We start from the raw sequence: 19,276 nt of genomic DNA on the forward strand, positions 1-19,276 counted from the left end.
TGAAAGATGTTGAATACAACTAAGATACACATCTGGAGGACCTGGAATAGAGGAGAGAGAAGATGGGGAAAAAGAAATAGGTGAAAAGATATTATCTGAGGAATTTTCAAATAGGACAAAATACATCAAATGGTGAAGATTTAAGACACTCTAGAAAATCCAAAATAAATAAATAAATACAATGAAAATCAGACCTAGCCATGTTACAGTAACTGTTGAAAACCAGACAGGAAAGGCGAAAATATTAAAAGCAATTAAAAAATATCATTATCTTCAAAGAAGCAACAATATGCATACTGACATCTGATTTCTTAACAGAAACCCTGGAAACCAGAAGCCAATGGAATGAATAACTTCAAATTACTAAAAATTAATAACGTTTAAGCTAGAATTCATAACTGGCAAAAAACATGTTTGAAAATAAAGCCATGCTAAGAAAAACAAAAATTGACAGTATTCATTGCCAGCATAACTGCACCAAAAGAAATACTAAAGCTATACTTTAGACAGAAGAAAAACTATCCCAGATAGAAACAGAGATGTAGTAACAAAAAGTATGGAGCAGAAAGAGTAAGTATGTAGCAAATTTAAGTGAATATTGACTATAATATAACAATAATACCTTGTGAGATTAACTATGTTATAGACTGAATGTTTGTGATCCCACATGATTCATATGTTAAAACACAATACCCAACTTGAAGAGGTATTTGTAGGTTGAGTCTTTGGGAGGTAATTGTTACCCTTATAAAAAAGATCCCAAAGAGCTTCCGTGTCTCTTCCACTATGTAAGAACACAGCAAGAAGACCACTAGCTATCTATGATACAGGAAGCAGGCCCTCACCAGACAAGAAACCTTCCGGAACCTTGATCTTGGAATTTCCAACCTCCAGACCTATGAAAAATAATTTTCTGTTGTTTAAAAGCTACCCAATCAATGGCATTCTGTTATAGCTGCCTGAATAAACTAAAAAAAAGTGTGTGTGTATGTATAAATATATGTGTGTATGTGTATTTCTGCATATGTATATAGGTAAACATACAGATATTTACAATATACAAAAATGGCACTAGGAGGGGCTTACCCAGTATACCATAAGAAAACTGATGTAGCCATACTAATTACAAAATAAAATTTAAGGGGAAAAAATCAGAACTAGAGATAAAGTGGGGTTTTCCATAATTATGAAGGTTTCTGTATACCCATAAAATCTCACACTCCTAAATATGTAAGTATTCAAGACTATACCTTCAACATATATAAAGCACATATTATCAGAACCAAAAGAATAAATAGAAAATTCACAATAATTATTGACAGGTTAGTATACAAGAAGTACCCCCCAAAACCCGGAATTGTATTCTGGAGTGTGGGCCCCTTGTAGTACAGGCTTCGCTGGCTAGGTGAATGTTCTAGGAACCTATGTGTGTCAGCATACCAGCTGGCATTGTCATGAGAGCCTGCATTCAGCTTCAGTGAATTTTTTCTGAAGAATCTTTCAGTGCATTTGCCCATTTCATGATAGGTGATTTACAAGTACACTCGCCCACATGGTGTTGAGTGTCAAGCAGTTTTTGACCAAAACACAGCATGATCCCCATGGCCCACCCTCCCTATTTACCCAATCTTGCCATGAGATCCCCATTTTTTTATTTTTGTTTCCCTGGATGAAAAGTCCTCAAAGGTAAACATTTCTCTGGTGTGGAAGGGCTAAAACAAAAAACAGCAGAAGCACTAAAAGGCATCAACATTGATGAGTTCAAAACTGTTTTGAGCAGTGGAAAAAATGTCTCGATAGGTGTAGGGCATCAAATGGAGAGTACTTTGAAGGTGATCAAAGGTTAAACATGTAAAAATAAATACATAATTTTTATAAATAAATTTCGCATTTTTGGGGGCCTCCCTTGTACATCTCTCCTAATAATGATAGACTATGTAAATAAAATATCAGAAAGGATATGGAAGATTTAGACAACATGATTAACATTTAAGAGATCTATCTAGGACACTCAAATCAGCAACTGCAGAATGCATTTTATTTCAAAGATATAAGAAACACTTAACAAAATCAACCATTTGCTGGGCTAAATTTCAGATAGTATGATTATACAAAGTATGTTCTCTTACCACAGTAGAATTAAGCTAAAATTCAATATCAAAAAGAGATATAGGAATTCCCCATTAAATCAGAAATTAAGAAAGTTATAAATAATTCAAGATCAAAGTAAAAGAAATTGGAAAAGAAAAATATATATCATAAAATAATTTATATAAGAATGTGTGAGATGTAGTTAAAGCAATGAAAACAGTGAAATTTAATCCTTAAATAGATATTTTAAAAAAGAACAAGAGCTGAAAAGCTAAGTATCTAAGCATCTGTATAAAAAATTGATAATGAAAAATAAATTAAATCCAAGAGGTAAAAGCAAAGAATAAAGAATAAGGCAGAATTCAATGAAATTGAAAACAAATATACAATATGGTAAGAAAAATAAAAAGATATATGTTAGAAAAGAAGTAAAACACTTCACAGATGACATGATTGTATATCAAGAAAATCTGAAAGGCTTCTCAGAAGCTGTTATAATTAATAAGTGGATTTAACAAGATTACTGAATACAAATACAAACTACCCAAGTCAATTGCATTTCTATAATTGCATATAAAAATCAAACAATGAGAAATAAAATTTTAAAAGCACACTATTTATAATAAAGATAAATACTTGAACAAGAGGGAAGGAGGGAGGTGGGGCAGGGAAAGGGAAGGGAAGGGGAAAGTCAAGGAACATATATCAAGGACTCATGGACAAAACCAAAGGGGAAGAGCTGAGGGAGGGAAGGAGGGAGAGGGCAAGGGAAAGTGGTGGGGGGGAGGCAGAGACAAATGTATTTAAAGAAGAAAGAAAGAAAGGAAGGAAAGGAAGGAAAGAAAGAAAGGAAGAAAGGAAGAAAGGAAGAAAGGAAGAAAGGAAGAAAGAAAGAAAGAAAGAAAGAAAGAAAGAAAGAAAGAAAGAAAGAAAGAAAGAAAGAAAGAAAGAAAGAAAGAAAGAATAAAAAAAGATAAATACTTGAAATAAATCTAATAATGTGTAAATTTTGTATCAGAAACCTATAATATATTGTTGAGAGAAATTAAAGAAGACAAATAAATGGAGGGATACGTGTTTGTGGATTGAGACTAAATATTGAAAGATGTTTATTTTCCTGTGAAATTATCTATTGATATAATGCAATCCTGATAACAAATGCCAGTAATGTTTGTTTTGTGGAAATTGCTAAGGTGGTTTTAAAATTTATATGAAAATATCAAGGGCCAAAAATAGCCAGGGCATGTTGAACAAAAACAAAGTGGCAAGTCTACTGGATATAAAATTTTATTATAAAGCTACATAATTAAAATAATGTGGCATTGGCACAATGTTAAATACATAATGGAGTGGTTAGAAATGACACTTGATTTTTGAAGATTACACTGGAGAGCCATGAATAAATGGTGGTCCTTCCAATTAATGTTGCTGGGTCAAGTGGATACCCATATTAAAATATAACAATTAATCCTTAACTCATAGCATACACAAAAATCAATTTCATGTATACTGTAAGTCTCAAGATAAAAGTTAAAATCATAACAGTTACAGAAAATCACTAAGGAGAATATTTTCATGATGTGGGAGTTAGGGGAAGTTTTCTTTATCAAGATACAGAATAAATATCACTAATCATTCAGGGACAGATGAATAAATTGAGTTTCCTAAAATTAGAGATTTCTGCTCATCAAATGGCACAATTAAGCAAATTAAAAGGCAAGTCAAAAGGTGAGAGAAGATATCTGTAACACAGGTAGCATCTTGTATGCAGAATATATGAATAATTCCTTCCAACCAGTCAGTAAAAGACAGGAAACCCAATAGAAAAAAACTAGCATTTCATAAAAAGAATGTTCAATAAACTATGAAAATATTCTCATTTTCAATAGTAATAAAGAAAATGCAAATTAAAACCACATCACTCCCAGCAAAATTACAAAAATGAAAAAAACAGTGATGGTAAAAATGTAAAGTAATTGTGATTCTCATGCATTGCCAATGAGAGAGTAATGTGGCACAGCCACTTTGAAAAGCTATTTGGCATCCTACTGAAACTGAACATATGCATATTCTATGACCCAGGAATTTTACTCCTGTGTATATAACCAATAGATATACATACACATGTGCACCAACAGACATGTACAAGAATATATTTTAAAAACATTATTTATGAAAGGTGAAAATTTAAAACATCCCATTCCATCAATGATACAATGAATAGTATATAAATCCTTATATATTTATAAAATGCAAATCACAAAACAGTGAAAATTAATAGACTGCTATATGCGGCAAAAATGGATTAGTTTCAAAAATACGTTAACCAAAATAATTGATAAACAGATATGGGGGGACCCCAAAAAATGGAATTTATTTATAAAAAATTATGTATTTATATGTTTAAACTTCAGTCACCTTCAAAGTACTCTCCATTTGATACAATACACCCATTGCAATGTGTTTTTCCCACTGCTCAAAACAGTTTTTTTATTGTTGTTCAGTTATAGTTGTCCCTCTTTTTTTCCCACTGCTCACCCCACCCCATTCCCTCCACTCCCAAAGTCAATCCCCCCAGCATTGTCTGTGCCCATGAGCCCTCTATTCATGATCCTTGGCTTGAACTCATTGATTTTTATGCCTTTTCGTGCTCCTGCCATTTTTTGATTCACCTCCTCCACATCGGCAAAACACTTCCCTTTAAGGACTTTCTTCATCCGGGGAAACAAAAAAAAAAAGTTGCTTGGGGTAAGACTGGGTGAATAAAGAGGGTGGAGTACAGGGTTATGTCGTTTTTGGTCAAAAAATTGTTGAACAGTCAGTGCAGTGTGGGCAAATGCATTGAAAGGGTCTTCAAAAATAATTCACTGAAGCCCAATGCAGCCTCTCACAACAATGCCAGTTGGTACACCAATGCAGATGGGTTCCTAGAACACTCGCCTAGTAGGGGAAGCCTGTACCACAAGGGGACTGCCCTCCAGAAGATAATTCTGGTTTGTTGTTTTGTTTTTTGTTTTTGGTCCCTCCTCATACACACTGTACATTTGATTTATATAAAGTACAGACAGTACCTGATTTACAATGTTTTCACTTACGATTTTTCAACTCTACAATGGTACAAAAGAGAAACATATAATAAATTACATGAGATATTCAACACTATATTATAAAATAGACTTTGCGTTAGATGATTTTACCCAGCTGTAGGCTAATGTAAGTGTTCTGAGCACATTTAAGGTAGGCTAGGCTAGGCTATAATGTTTGGTAAGCTAGGTGCATTACATGCATTTTCAACTTATGGTATTTTCAACTTCCAATGAGTTTAGCTGGATGTCACTTCATTGTAAATTGAGAATTAGCTGTATAAAAAATTAAAGCTAATCTATGGTGTTAGCAGCATAGCGATTATAGTTTGGAAATAAAAAGGGAGCAGTGATTAGAATAAGAAAGGCTTCTGGGGTGTTAATGATGTTTGATTTCTTCACTAGAGTGATAGTGACGCAGAAATTATGATAATTCAACAAGCTGTACACCAGTGCTTCTCAACCTGGGTGAATTTTGCTCCTCAGGGGATATGTTTGGAGGAAATTTTCACTGTCACAATTGGAAATGGGGAGCGGTGTTATTGGCATCTACTGGGTAGAGACCAGAGATGCTGCTAAATGCCTACAGTGCATTGGAAAAAATCATTTTGCCCAAAGAAAAAGAATATAGATGACTAAACTCAGTTTAGAAAAAGAATACAAACATGACAAAGGCTATGTTGCAACCCATATGTTAATGATTCAAACAGTGTTCATTTCCCCCAGATCTGATAAAGGATGTTTGCTAATCAGGGAGTGGAAGTACTGAAAAGAATTTACTTCTGTGGAACAAAGTATTAAAGATGGTTACTTAAATAAATTAATGTATCCAAAGAAAGTAATAAAATAACTTAATAGGCTCATTTCTTAGGAAGGATTTATCTCATTCCAACATTGAAACATAGCATGAATTGCTCATTTCAGGATCGCTTTTATGAAAAAATACAGGCAAAATAACATCAGCTAAATAATGCAATCGCTGCCCTGTCTAGTGTGGTTCAGTTGGTTGGGCGGTGTACTGCAAAGTGAAAGGTCACTGGTTCGATTCCTGTTCAGAGCCCATGCCTAGGTTGTAGGTTCGGTCCCCAGTCAGGGCACATATGAGAGGCAGCCAATCAATGTTTCTTACATTGATGTTTCTCTCCCTGTTTTTCTCCCTCTTTTCCCTTCTCTCTAAAAATAAAACAATAAATAAAACCTTAAAAAATAATGCAGTGTTCATAGCAGCACAATTTACAACAGCCAAGTGCTGGAAGAAACCTAAGTGCCCATCGGTAAATGAGTGGATCAAAAAACTGGTACATTTACACAATGGAATACTACACAGCAGAAAGAAAGAAAGAGCTAGTACCCTTTGCGACAGCATGGATGGAACTGAAGAACATTATGCTAAGTGAAATAAGCCAGGGGGCAAAAGACAAATACCAAATAATCTCACCTATAAGTGGAACCTAACCAACAAAACAAACATGCAAGGAAAATATAAACAGCAACATTGAAGGAAAAAAGAAACCAACAGAATCAATAGGGAAGGAGGGAGGCGGGTGGCAGGGATAGGGAAGGGAAGGGTCAAGTCAAAGAGCATGTACAAAGGACCCATGGACCAAGCCAAAGTGGGGAAGGATTGAGGGAGGGAGGTGGGGGAGTGGGGAAGGGGAAAGTGGTGGCGGGAAGGTGGAGACAAATGTATTTGAACATAATAAAAAAAAATAATGCAATCACTGAATATAGGAATCCTCAATAGAACACAGTAGCTCTTATTCAGAGAAGATGGAAATGGAATGCCACTCAGTCTTACTACTAAACTACTCACTTTCCTCCTAAAGTAGCCTCTTAATGCCTGTAAGAGGATGTGTCAGTTGGCGGGGGAATAAACCTAACCAAATGAAACCAAACCAAACCAACCTGAAGTGATTCCAGCATCCCACTCTGACCCCCACCTCAACCACAGGTAACAGAGATCGACACAGAGTTGCCTTAAGATGAGATTATTATGTACTCCCGGAGTAGAGGACATGAAGGGACCTTGGGAGGGAGAAAACTTACTGGTTGATTCAGGGGGATACCTCTCAAAAACGTGGAATTTGGTAGGCCTCGGGAGTAGTAGAGACCACGTCATGGTTTAGACTCCAGTTTAACTGAACTTAGAACACAATGATTCTTGACTTATACCCAGATTGGCATAGTGAAACCTATGACTGCTATCCTCCAATAGACTAAACACAGAAGTGAATGAGAAGGTTTTGTCCGTTCACCCTTTCTCAAGAACTAGGTTGGCAAGAAATTCAGGAGTTACTCCAGTTACATCCCTCAACTGATGTGGGGAGAGCAGCCTGGTATTTCATATTTACCTTACCTGTCACCCCAAACATCTCAATGTCCCAGGGTAATTGTACCTTCTGAAAAGCCATGTACAGCCAAGTGGGGCTCTAATAGAAGACAGCTCCTGGATGGTTTTCAAATGCAGAAAGAGACCTTGTTCTGTGAAGTTTCTAATTTTACTATAAAGCCATAGTGTTTAGAAATTCAAGAAACTCACGCGACTTTGGCACAGACAGTGCACTTCCAGCTGCCATCAATGCCTGACACCCGACACTCGCTGCACACTCTAAGCGAGCAAGCCTGGCATGGGTCTCCCCGGTCAAATATTAAGCCCAGGTTTTTCTGACAGTGAACACAGACTCTGCTTGTCTCTTGTTGAGTCTTCCCACTTCTACGTTTTGCTTCTATGAGTTCATTTTTAAGTTTCCTGAAAGGAGAGAGAATAATCACTTAAAAAAACAAAATAAAAAAATCACTTGAGGAGCTGAGATATCTTTATTTAAAAGGTATTTTCATTAGGAAAAACATTTAAAATAATCAAGAAGTCAGAGTCAAATACTTTCAGAAAACACAATTTCTTTCTCCAGAATCAATGATTTTTTTGACATCAGTAGTTGAAAAACATGTTTTACTTTTGAATTTTGACATCCTTTACTAGCAATACTAGTTTGCTATCAGTATTTATTCACATTGCACTCCAACTTCTCTGAGATCTTTGATAACATAATATTGGAGCACAACCCCAGCCTAGAGGTCTGCACAATATCATGTTCTTTACTTGTGTGGATATACTTACTACATGAGGAAAAAGTGTGAAATCAAACTTGGGAACATGGGACCTTTCCTTAGATGATCCAATGAAGAGTTTGTTACAAAGGCATTGCCTGCCATTTCAGATCTGAATGCTTCTTCTTACTATTTGAGGGTTTCCAACAATTTCCTTTGTCCGATGGGCTTTGCTGTCAGACATGCTTGTTTGAATTCAGGTTTTATCATAAATATAGCTGTCCAACTTAGACAATGATTTACACACTCAACCTGAGACTCTTCATTTCTAAAATGGGGGTAATAATATTCATATTATTATTGTATTATTTTCTGTTTTCAAGATTAAATGACATAATATATGTAAAGGTACCAGCACAATGCTTGGTACATAGGTACTAAAGAAATGTTATTTCCATGTCCCTTCTTTTACTACCTGACATGTCTATTTATATGTACTTTAGAAAATAACTATTCAGTGTGGTCCTTGTTCTGGAAATATCAGCATCATCTGGGAGCTTGTTGGAATGCAGAATCTCAGGCCCCACTTAATACCTGCTGGATCAGATTCTGCATTTCACAAAATCTCCAAGTGATCAGTGTTTGAGAAGTACAGCTTTGGAATATTTGGTCTCAAATTTGGCTATGTACTGGAATCAACTGGGAAGATTCTAGTTGGACAAAAAATTATACTGATGCCCGAGCCTTATCCCACCCACCCCCATTCTGATATAATTGGTTTCAGATGCAATGATGTTTTAAAGGTATCTTTATTTATTTTATATATTGCCAAATTTGGAAAACACTATTGTAGATGACAGGTTAATTCCACTTAAATGCTTCACAGACATGCCATTCCCTTATACTATTCATATCCAATCCTTTCTTCAACATAATATTTGTATGATCTCTCTCTCTCTCTCTCTCTTTTCACACACACACACACACACACACACACACACACACACACACATCCCAGAGTTATTCCACATATCTCATACCATCTCCTTTTACATTTGTGGACCTGTACTTTGTTTTACCCAGCGAGACTAGCATCTCCCCAGAGGCCAGTACAATGACTTCAGCTTCTTGTATATACTGCTCAAGAACCAATTCTGTTAAAGTATAAGGTACTTAAATGTTTAAAACTATTTATGATCTCTTTGGAGCCTTCAAACCAACTTGTAAGGTATTATGAGTTTCCTATTAAAGATTGTAGACAGTATAAATAAAGCTAGAAACCAGGTCTTTTAATTCCTAGCCTAATGAGAGATTCATAAATGGGAAATTATATAAGTGAAGAGTAGGGTTTCCAAAACCTTTGATTGTTTCACTAATTCCTTCAATGAGCATTTATTAAATGCCTATTGTGTACCACAGCATTCTGATATTCAGACGGGAAAACAAGTCAAGCAGGACATCTACTAAGGATTCCCATTATCCTTCATGTTAGTCTAGAAAAGGACAAATGATGCAAGATGATTCATATGTTGCAACAGGTATTCTTAAGTCCTCACTCTTCTGTCTATCTAAACACAAATGACAACATCATATAATGCATGTTTTCTTACTCTCTGATTTAAAGCTAAGAAAGTAACCTCATGTTCTTTTCTCCATGAGCAACTGGCTCATGAAATTAAGTGTAAGAAAAGCTCCACACAATTTACATTTTGAAACTTGTAAAAGTTACACACTTTAAAAAAATTGTTGTTCAAGTACAGTTGTCTCTATTCCCCCCCCACCACTTTCCCCTTTCCTGCCCACCCCCACCCTCAATCCTACCCCCCTTTTGATTACAGTACATTTACACAATGGAATACTACACAGCAGAAAGAGAGAAAGAGCTGCTACCCTTTGCGACAGCCTGGATGGAACTGGAGAGCATTATGGTAAGTGAAATAAACCAGGCAGTGGAAGACAAATACCATATGATTTCACCTATAAGGGGAAACTAATCAACGAAACAAACAAGTGAACAAAAGACACTGAAATAAAGAAGAAACTGACAGTAACCAGAGGGGAGGGGGGAAGGGAGTAACGGGGAAAGAAGGAAGTGCTGTCAAGGAACATGCATAAAGAACCCATTGATAAAAGCTACACACTTTTAAAGAAGAGAACATGTTCTCATTTTAAGACCACAACTGTATCATTTGAAGCACAATAGACATTTGAACACCTCAGGGCACAGAAGAAATAAAACATTGCCTATTCAAACTCTATAACAATTTGTGCAATAATGATAAGGAAACAAAGTGATCAAAATGAGCAGAACAAAGATAGCAGTCCTAGACAGCAGGACTATCAGAGTAGGCTGGGGTGGCTGGTGGAGGGGAAGAGTAGGAAGCTGAAAAAATGGGGTATTCCAGGATTTTCCAGAGGCAAATTCTCCTCTGAGGAAAAAAAGTAAACTCTATAATCAGCTGCCTTAAGTTAAACTTCTTAAAGTAGAGTGAGGCCACTTAGAGAATATATGGTCATGAAGACAAATATTTATATTCCATCTTTCTTTGCACTCTATGACATGATTTTATTTAGCAATCAGGTTTCATACATTTCACTTAGTTCACAGTTCTGGAGCCTAAAAAGACTTGTGGCTCTGTATAAATCAGGTCACGGAGAAGAAACAACTTAAAGGTCCAAACACACTATCTGGGGAATTCCTAAGGCAACTGGTGTAATTGGGCCACATGTTCTGAAAGCTATCTTTAAGACATGTGAGAAGATTTCCATAGATTGGCACAAACTATTAAGCAGCTTACTGATTTTTCAAATATCTCTAAGAAATTGACTTAATTCAATCATGTTTAGGATAATTCACATGAAGTAGATATAGCCATTTTCAGACACTCAAGAAGAGGGTAAAAGAAGTCCATCAAAACCAGGAAAAGAAAGTGTGAAGTTGGAGAATTAGTACCAAGGGGAAAGGTAAGTCCAGGAAGCTAGAAGAGAGCAATAAAATGGGCAGTATCTCTTCCCTCTGTTTTACTAGCCAGCACTAACAAAGCAAGATGGACCTTGTGTGTTCCAGCATTGCTGGCCCAGTATTAGGAACTGCATGAGGAAGGTGAGTTTCTGGGCTGTTCATCTCTGTCATACACAGAAGCTACAAATGCTTCTAGTTCCAAATAACAGGCTTAAATTATTGGTTTCATTCCTCCCCCCTCTCCCGACACGCATGACCAGAAATCCAGAATGAGCAGTTGTTTGCATTAATTCAGCTGCAAAATCAGGTTATTAAGGATTTCTTTCATCCTGCTGATCCCATATTTTCAAGGTGTGGCTTATCATTCTTAAGCAAAATGCCCTGGCAACTCTAGCATAGTGTACACTTTTAAGGTGGCAAGAAGTGGAAAAAGAGGTCACTTAAACCTGTCTCTTAACAGAAAAGTAAAAATGGACTGGAAGCGCTCCCATCATTACCACTAGCTTTTCAACTTGTTCCAGTTTCATAGCTCCAAGAGAGGCTATGAAACTGGAACAAGTTGAGACTGAACATTCCTACCCTCTTGACATTAAATGTGGTCATGTGATTGACATAAGATATGGTCATGTGACTGGCATCAATTCATGAAATGTGGCATGGGATTCCAGATAAAAAAGCAAATGCTTGGTTTTCCACATGCCCTCCTCTTTGCACAGAGTATCGCAATGCCTCAAATAAGTAAGTATGGGTCTTGATCTGAGGATGCCATGCAATAGAGTCCCATCTATCGTGTTATGGATATGTGGCATGAAAAACAAACTTTCAATGTGTTAAGCCACTAAGAATTTGAGGCCATTATTGCAGCATCACTTAGCCTATCCTGACTGATAAACATACAAGCCTAGCCCTCCATCTGGCTGGCTCCCATATATCCTTTTTATTTCAGCTTCACTGCTGCTTCCCCAGTGAGGCTTTCTCTGATTGCCAAATCTACAGCAGATTCCTGTCTTATACTCACTCATAGAACTGTGTTCTTTTTCTTCACAGCACATATCAAAAATTTTAACTATATCTTTATTCAGCTGTTTTTAACTGGTTTGTCTCACCAACTCCTCTGTAATCTCCAAGAAGACAAGGCCACACGTGTGTGGTACGTGTGTGTTTTGTTCAGCTTTGTATTTTACCACACATAAGCAGTGTCTGGAACATAATGGATAGCATTTAAATGAATGAATAAAATAAAGCATAAGTAAAAGCTAACAAGTGACAGAAGAGAAAGAAAGAGGGAGGGGAGGAAACTCAGCCACACTGCTTAATGGGTATCACTGGGCACTACATTAACCTTTCTGGGTCTCAGCTACTTCAACTTCAAAATGAAGATAATTCCTTTCCTATCCTCCTCTGGGGGTGTTTGTGATGGCCAGAGGTAATCAAGTATGGTAGTATGCTTTGTGGATTATAGAGGCGTTTAGAGTATGAAGCCATCATTATGAAAAAGAGAATGAGAAGATAAAAAATGTACAATGTTGGATCCACTAGGAATAAAGTCAAATTATAATTGGCTTAAACTGAGATAAAACACCCTTCAAAAAATTAATACAAGCCTGAAAAAAACTACAGAATGTTCCCAAGTACTTGATAAGAATTTCTAGAACTTTTTTCATTTTCCTTAACCTCATTCCTACACCCTTGCTCAGTAGGCAAAACTATTTTGATTCTTGAAAATATAAAAAAAATCTATTTCCCCTATTTTTTCTTGTCTGAAGAGAAGCAAAGAGTATGGGAGCAAAGAGCATGGGAGACAGATGGAAAAGTAAAATAGAGATAAATACAGTTCAAAATCAACTGTTAAAAACTGATGAAGAATACAAAGAAAAATAAAAAGAAAAAAGCCATTGAATACATTTAATTCCAGCTAACACCAATTCTTCATTTAAGATAAGCTCAGGATGCTCTTGCATTTAAAAATATCAGTTTATTCTTCGCATTTTCTTGTTGCTACATGGATACATTCATATTAATATGAATTGATGACCTATATTTAATTAAAATCTTAAATATGAAAAAGATGAACTATCTCAACTATAGTTGAATGATAGGATCTTTTCAGTTCTATATTCTGGTAATATATCAAATTCATTTTTTTTTCTATTCCATCATCAAAAATATTCAATGCCTTACGAAGTCTGCTTGCTTCATCTTTGCATAGACACATTCCTTTCAAATCAGGAATTGCTTTCATTAAAATTCCTCTCACATTTATGTGGCATTTTTCCTTTGTTGCCCTGTTTAGTCCCAATTGTACTGAATACTATTGTGCACAAAATATGACAGGAATTTTATAATGGAAGCAATTAGTTGCCTGGAAGAGGGAGCCACAGATAACAATTCAAAAAGTATTTTTGATTCCTTGATATGTTTAAACAATCCCCAATCTCATCTAGAAGAACACATCAAGGCTCAGGAGAGACAATGAGGAAGTGAAGATTATATATTTTACTAGTGGCCTATAGCATAGGACTCTGAAGTCAGAGAGCCTGGGTTCAAATCTTGGCCTTTCCACTTACTTCCTTTGAGACTTTAAGAAAATTACTTAAGTTCTCTGTGTCTCAAGACTTAAGGAGAACTAACCTCTCTATCTCAAAATACTCCCTCTGTGAAAGAAAATCATAATATCCACAACCTCACAGGCTTGTGGGCATTAAGTAAAGTGTTAAGCACAGCTTGATACATACTAATTATGGACTAGGCTGTTGGGGACCACTCTGTGTGGTATCAGGAATTGTAGCCCAGTGTGAGCCAGGCCTTGAAAGGGGCCTGTAAGTCTAGACCAGAAAACTGGGAATGCTGAGAGGCAGACATGAACCAATGCTAGCACTGAGGGTTCTGGTGGGAAATCAGGCCTGAAAAATGCATTGTACCCTTTGAAGCTTGCTTTGCTTTGTATAGCCCTGTTAATATAAACCAGATGTTTAAGCTCCAAACAGAAGGAGTGAATTCCTGAATTCAGGAGCCATACCTTAAGGACCATCTGATGTCAGCATGTCTAACAGACCCTGACCTGAGGCAAATCTCTGTGTTCCTTCAATTGTTATCTAGGATCCCTATCAGTTTTCTGTAAATATAGCCTTTAGGTATTGATTGCTAAGTTTTGTATGCGTGCTGTATACCCCCGCACATACACATTCCCATAAAAGCCACTTCAGGGAAGGGTTTGGCACATTATCCCCTTCCTTCTGGCAGACCAAGTGTGTCTGGAATGACTCATTTTTTCATCCTCAACAGCTGGGAGGACTCCGTTGGATGGGGATTCCCACCCTGGACAATTCCAGTATGTATTTCTTCATATCTCTTCTCCCCTTCTCTATTAGTGGAATGTCTAACTAGGCTTGTGACCACTCAGAATAACTGTATTTCCCAGTGTTGCTGCAGTTAGATTTTGTCATGAGACTAAATGTTGGCTGATGTGATATGATCAGAAATGATTTAGGCAACCTCTAGGTCGTGTCCCTAATGGGAAAGGGCTTCCTTTTCCTTGAACCTTTCTTCCTTCCTAAAGGCTGGGATGAAAATAGGATGAAAATATAGGAATGAGCCATCTTGGATCAAGAGGTAGAATCTCCAGATGGTGGAGCAACTAAAGGAAAGATGCCCAAACCCATGCTATAATGGAGTCACCCTAACTATCACAAAGGTGACAACCAACCAAGAATTTTGCATTAGAGAGTAAAATATTCATCTTGTTTAAGCCATTATTATAATGTGTCTCTGTCACCCACAGCCAAGCTTATTTCCCAACAAGTAAATTAAGAACTCAGTAATATTAGCTAGCTTTTATGATTGTCCACTTGCAGAGATATTGCTATCAGGTTGTGCTTCAGCTTCTGTTGCAATGCCTGCAAGATAAATCCTTGTCTAGAACTATAGTTTCATAGTCTTATAAGGGAGCAAAGCCATGGTGACTGATGAAAAAATACTATCAAACCACAAACAATGAGACAAAAATCACTTGAAAAAAATATATGCATGCAGAATAATATCACAGCAGCCTGATGCCAGTGGCTGTGTGCTTCCTAGCACTCCTGATTTTTATTCACATCCAGAGGCAATGCCATCAACACTGAGGTTATTTTATATTTGCCTAAGGAAACTGCAGGGGTGATCAGACCTCTCTTCTGTATTCTAAATATAAACATCATTTTTTTCATTTTGATTGTAGCATTTATGTGAAGAACTTATTATTAAAACCTTACCATCACAACGCTTAGGCAAAATAACAGACAGGCACTCTGTTTTATGTCGTGCCATTTGACAGCAACCCATGTTAAAGACATGATTCTCATTTCAAAGATAAAAAAAGTGCAGTCTCAGAAGGAAAATTTGCTGTTGGTCACAAGATTATCAAGTGGTTCAGTCAGGATTCAGATACAGAATTTTATACTCAGAAACCTGCATTCCTCCCCAACACCAGGCTCCTCTCTTTGGCTCTCAATCTATTAAAATATTTTTGCTCAGAAAGAACACTGTATTGTTAATAATGGCTATTTCTTTCCTAGTTGTACAAAGCCATGCTGAGTACATACAAAGTTACATCTCAGTAAACAAGAAGTTTTCTCTGCTTGCCCTGCTTCTCCCACCAAATGGCATCTACCCAAGGGGCATCTTATCACAGTATCTCATGGCAAACACTCCCCAATGAAGTTGTTCTTCGACAAACACACCATTTTGGCCCTAATAAACTTTATAAAGCTTTGTATTAGTTTTCAAATCCAAAGCTATAAAAAACAATCAAGATCATCTGAGAATTGGGGAAAAGTTTGGCCTACATAGAAATCTGCCAAGAGAAAATAATAAGGGACAAGATTAAAAGAACACTTGTCTAGATAAAGAAACCTTGTGAATTGTGCCAATTTCACGTTTACAAATTGTCTCAAGGAAAAAGGACATTGTGAAATCTTCAAGTCTGCATACCACACTAAGCAATTCCTGGTAGTAAAACACTTGGCTCATAGAAATATGCCAGATCATCTCAAAAACCATGTGAACAGATGGGCAATTGTTTATTAACTATACAAGCATACCCCATTTTATTAGGCTTCACTTTATTGCATTTCAAAGATGTTGTGCTTTTTACAAATTGAAGGCAAGGCCCTCCACCAGCCAAAGGATTACATTTCACTTTATTGAAGTGGCCTGAAACTGAACCCATAATATCTCCAAAGTATGCTCTATCATCTTAAAAAATAGCAGAGATTGATCTCATACATAATTAGCAAACCAAGTCTTCTCCTGGAAATAACCTTGAAATAATTATCGTCTCAATTTCATGGCCCAACAAGGAACAAGGACATGTTTTGCTTATCTGAAACCCAGGAGATACCTTTCTTGATTGCTAAAAACTGCAGAAAGTCTGTTATCAATATGGCAAATTCTTCCAAAAAAAAGTTAAAGATAGAGGTAGAATCAATAAGCAAGAGGTGGGAAAAATGCATAGCCTGTAGACACTGACAACTGATTCGATCCTCATCTTCATCTAGCCTACTTTTGATTCCTTCCACTGTGTTCTTCAATTTAGAAATTGTATTCTTCATTTCCTCTTGTCTCTTATTGATAGCTTCTATGTCCTTTTTCATGCTGATATAGTTTGCAGTAAGTTCCTCGTAGTTTCTCTGTAGTTTTTTGTAATTCTCTCTGAGCTCACTGAGCTCATGGAGCTTCCTTAGAACCGTTGCTTGGAACTCAATATCTGATAGTTTACTTGCCTTTATTTCATTTAATTCTCTTTCTGGGGATTCCTCCGTTCCCATCGAGTGGAGGCATATTTCTTTGTCTTCCCACTATTTGTGAGACTCTTCTTTATTGCTTCTGCTTCTTAAATTGATCTGTCTTGATTTCTTGACTTTGCGGTGTAAATTTCTATGGTAGGAGACCACTGTTTTTACTTTCTCAATCTGCCTCTGATGATGTCAGATGTTGTCTCTGTCTGACCTTAGGCAGTCTGTTCAAGACTTCCAGGAATCTACTCTCTGTGGCTGTTTCCTTCGGCTGTTAATCTAGTCTCTAATCACTTTGCACTCAGCAGGCCGGCTTAGACAGCACAGAGCAGGGCCAAGTCCATCCTAGGGGCTGGGCTATTGAGTCCTCTCAAGCTGCTGCCACTCAGGGGAGTGGTCTCTGTCTGAGCAAGGTGGCTGCTGCCATCTGTGGGATGAGTCAGCACTGAGATTCTGCCAGCTACTCTCTCAGTTCTCTCCCCAAAGCCTCCTTCCCCAGTGTCTCCTCAGGTTTCTCTAGCCCACTCTGCCCCCGACTTTGCCAAAGCCCAGGGTAAGTTGCTGCAAATAAAAATTTATGTGTTGGCCCTTTAAACAGCTCTTTGCATCTCCATCCGCCTGTGTCTGGCAGGGAGCAACCCTGCCACTTTTCACAGCTGGCTGTTTTCTGTGTACTTTTTGGGCTCTGGTGCTGTGGGCTAGAGATCCCTGCCTTTGGTTTAGACCCCGCTCTTCTCAGGGGGATCCAACTGACCCTTTCAATATCCTTCTGGTGCTGCCGCCCGTGGGCACCCTGCCCATCTTGTCAGGTCTGTACCACACTCCTTACCAGTTAAATTGCACTACAGCTGATTCTTCTGTCTCCAAGTTGTTCAGTTGTTTGTTTCAGGTGATTTCTCCACAATTTAGTTGTAATTTCAGATTGGTCTTGGGAGGAGGTCAATGTGACTTCCACTCACTCCTCCGCCATCTTGATTCCTCTCTCCTCACAATTTTAATGTGTCATAATACTTTTTTATATTTTAACAGGCATTAACCCATGTTGAAGATGGCCAATCAATCAGTTAGAAGGACCAAGGGCCTCTGATCAGTATGGAACCACCATTACCAACTCTGGGTTGCTTTCCTCATGACTTCATCTATGTAATAAAAAGAAACTCTCTTACTTAAGCTAGTATTTTTCTGATTCTCTGACACTCAGAGCTGAACTTACCCTACTTTCTACACACATATATACTATTGATATTATTATAGCAGTAGAGAATAATGCAAATCCTGGCTATGAAATACTATTGTATATAGAAAGTGGAGACTGCACAATCCAACAAAATACAATTTTGCTTCTGTTAAATTGGAAACTAAATCATCTCTATCTCTTATGCCTTGCATATAATAATGACTCAATAATTTTTTGCTGAATCTTGCAAATGTATTTCTCAAATACATGAGAAAAAGAATTTGTACAACTCAACACTGAAACAACACTAACACCCATGAGTAAATGTATAAAAATTGTGAATAAAAATTCATAGAAGAGGAAATGAAAATGGTTAGCAAAATCATGTAAAACATTAATAACCACATAAGTGCAAATTAACATATAACATTACTTTATTAAATTAGTAATGATTTACAATAAAAATTTTGATGTTGGTAGTAGTTTAGTAAAGAGGAGATTGACAAAACATTTCTAGAAAACAATTTTTTTAATTTAAAGGAAATATAAATCAAAATAAGAGTCAATATATAAAAATTAAGAAAGAAGATTTAAGAATAAGGATGTTCATGATAATTAGGACAAGTAATTAAAGTATTGCACATCCATGTTATGAAATCTTATCCAGCCAATAAAAATGATGCTTCCATGCATTTTAATAACATAAAGTGTTCAAGTAAGGTTAAGCAAAAATAGATAGAAAATTACATAAGTAATATGGTTCCAATTATGTGAAAACTATATGTACACACAGAAAAATAACAGGAAGGAAATTAAGCAAAGGGGACACTATCTTTGGGAAGACAGATCCTAAGTGAGGTTTTAAAGTTCATATTATATGTATTTTTTAATATTCTATTATAAACATATTACTCCTATAATAAAAATATATTAAAATACATTAAATATTGCTGTAATTGGATTAAGGATTTGTGATATAAAAATATTGTGCCTTTCATAGAGCTTAGTTCATTATTGAGTTTTAAAACATTTTAAAAATCCTTTGCTGGGTAAGTTTTAATTTGACATTTGCATGAAATGCTTACCAGTTGTGCTTAATTACTCTGCAATGAAATCATGATTATAGAAATTATTAAATGCA

At 36.5% G+C, this 19,276-nt stretch overlaps 1 protein-coding gene across 3 annotated transcripts in view; it reads right to left on the bottom strand.

The window, feature by feature from the left end:
- SYTL5 (synaptotagmin like 5) overlaps positions 1–19,276 on the bottom strand; it is a 123,142-nt gene that overhangs the window by 78,535 nt on the left and 25,331 nt on the right. For all 3 annotated transcript variants that reach the window (XM_054566564.1, XM_054566563.1, XM_054566562.1), the window contains exon 3: positions 7,714–7,923. In XM_054566564.1, coding sequence (XP_054422539.1) covers positions 7,714–7,923 — 210 coding nt within the window. The remainder of the gene's footprint in view (positions 1–7,713; positions 7,924–19,276) is intronic.

Source organism: Pteronotus mesoamericanus, unplaced genomic scaffold (genome assembly GCF_021234165.1).
Source record: "Pteronotus mesoamericanus isolate MK-2021 breed Mesoamerican mustached bat unplaced genomic scaffold, CSHL_Meso_final contig_173, whole genome shotgun sequence".
NCBI classification, from domain to species: domain Eukaryota; kingdom Metazoa; phylum Chordata; class Mammalia; order Chiroptera; family Mormoopidae; genus Pteronotus; species Pteronotus mesoamericanus.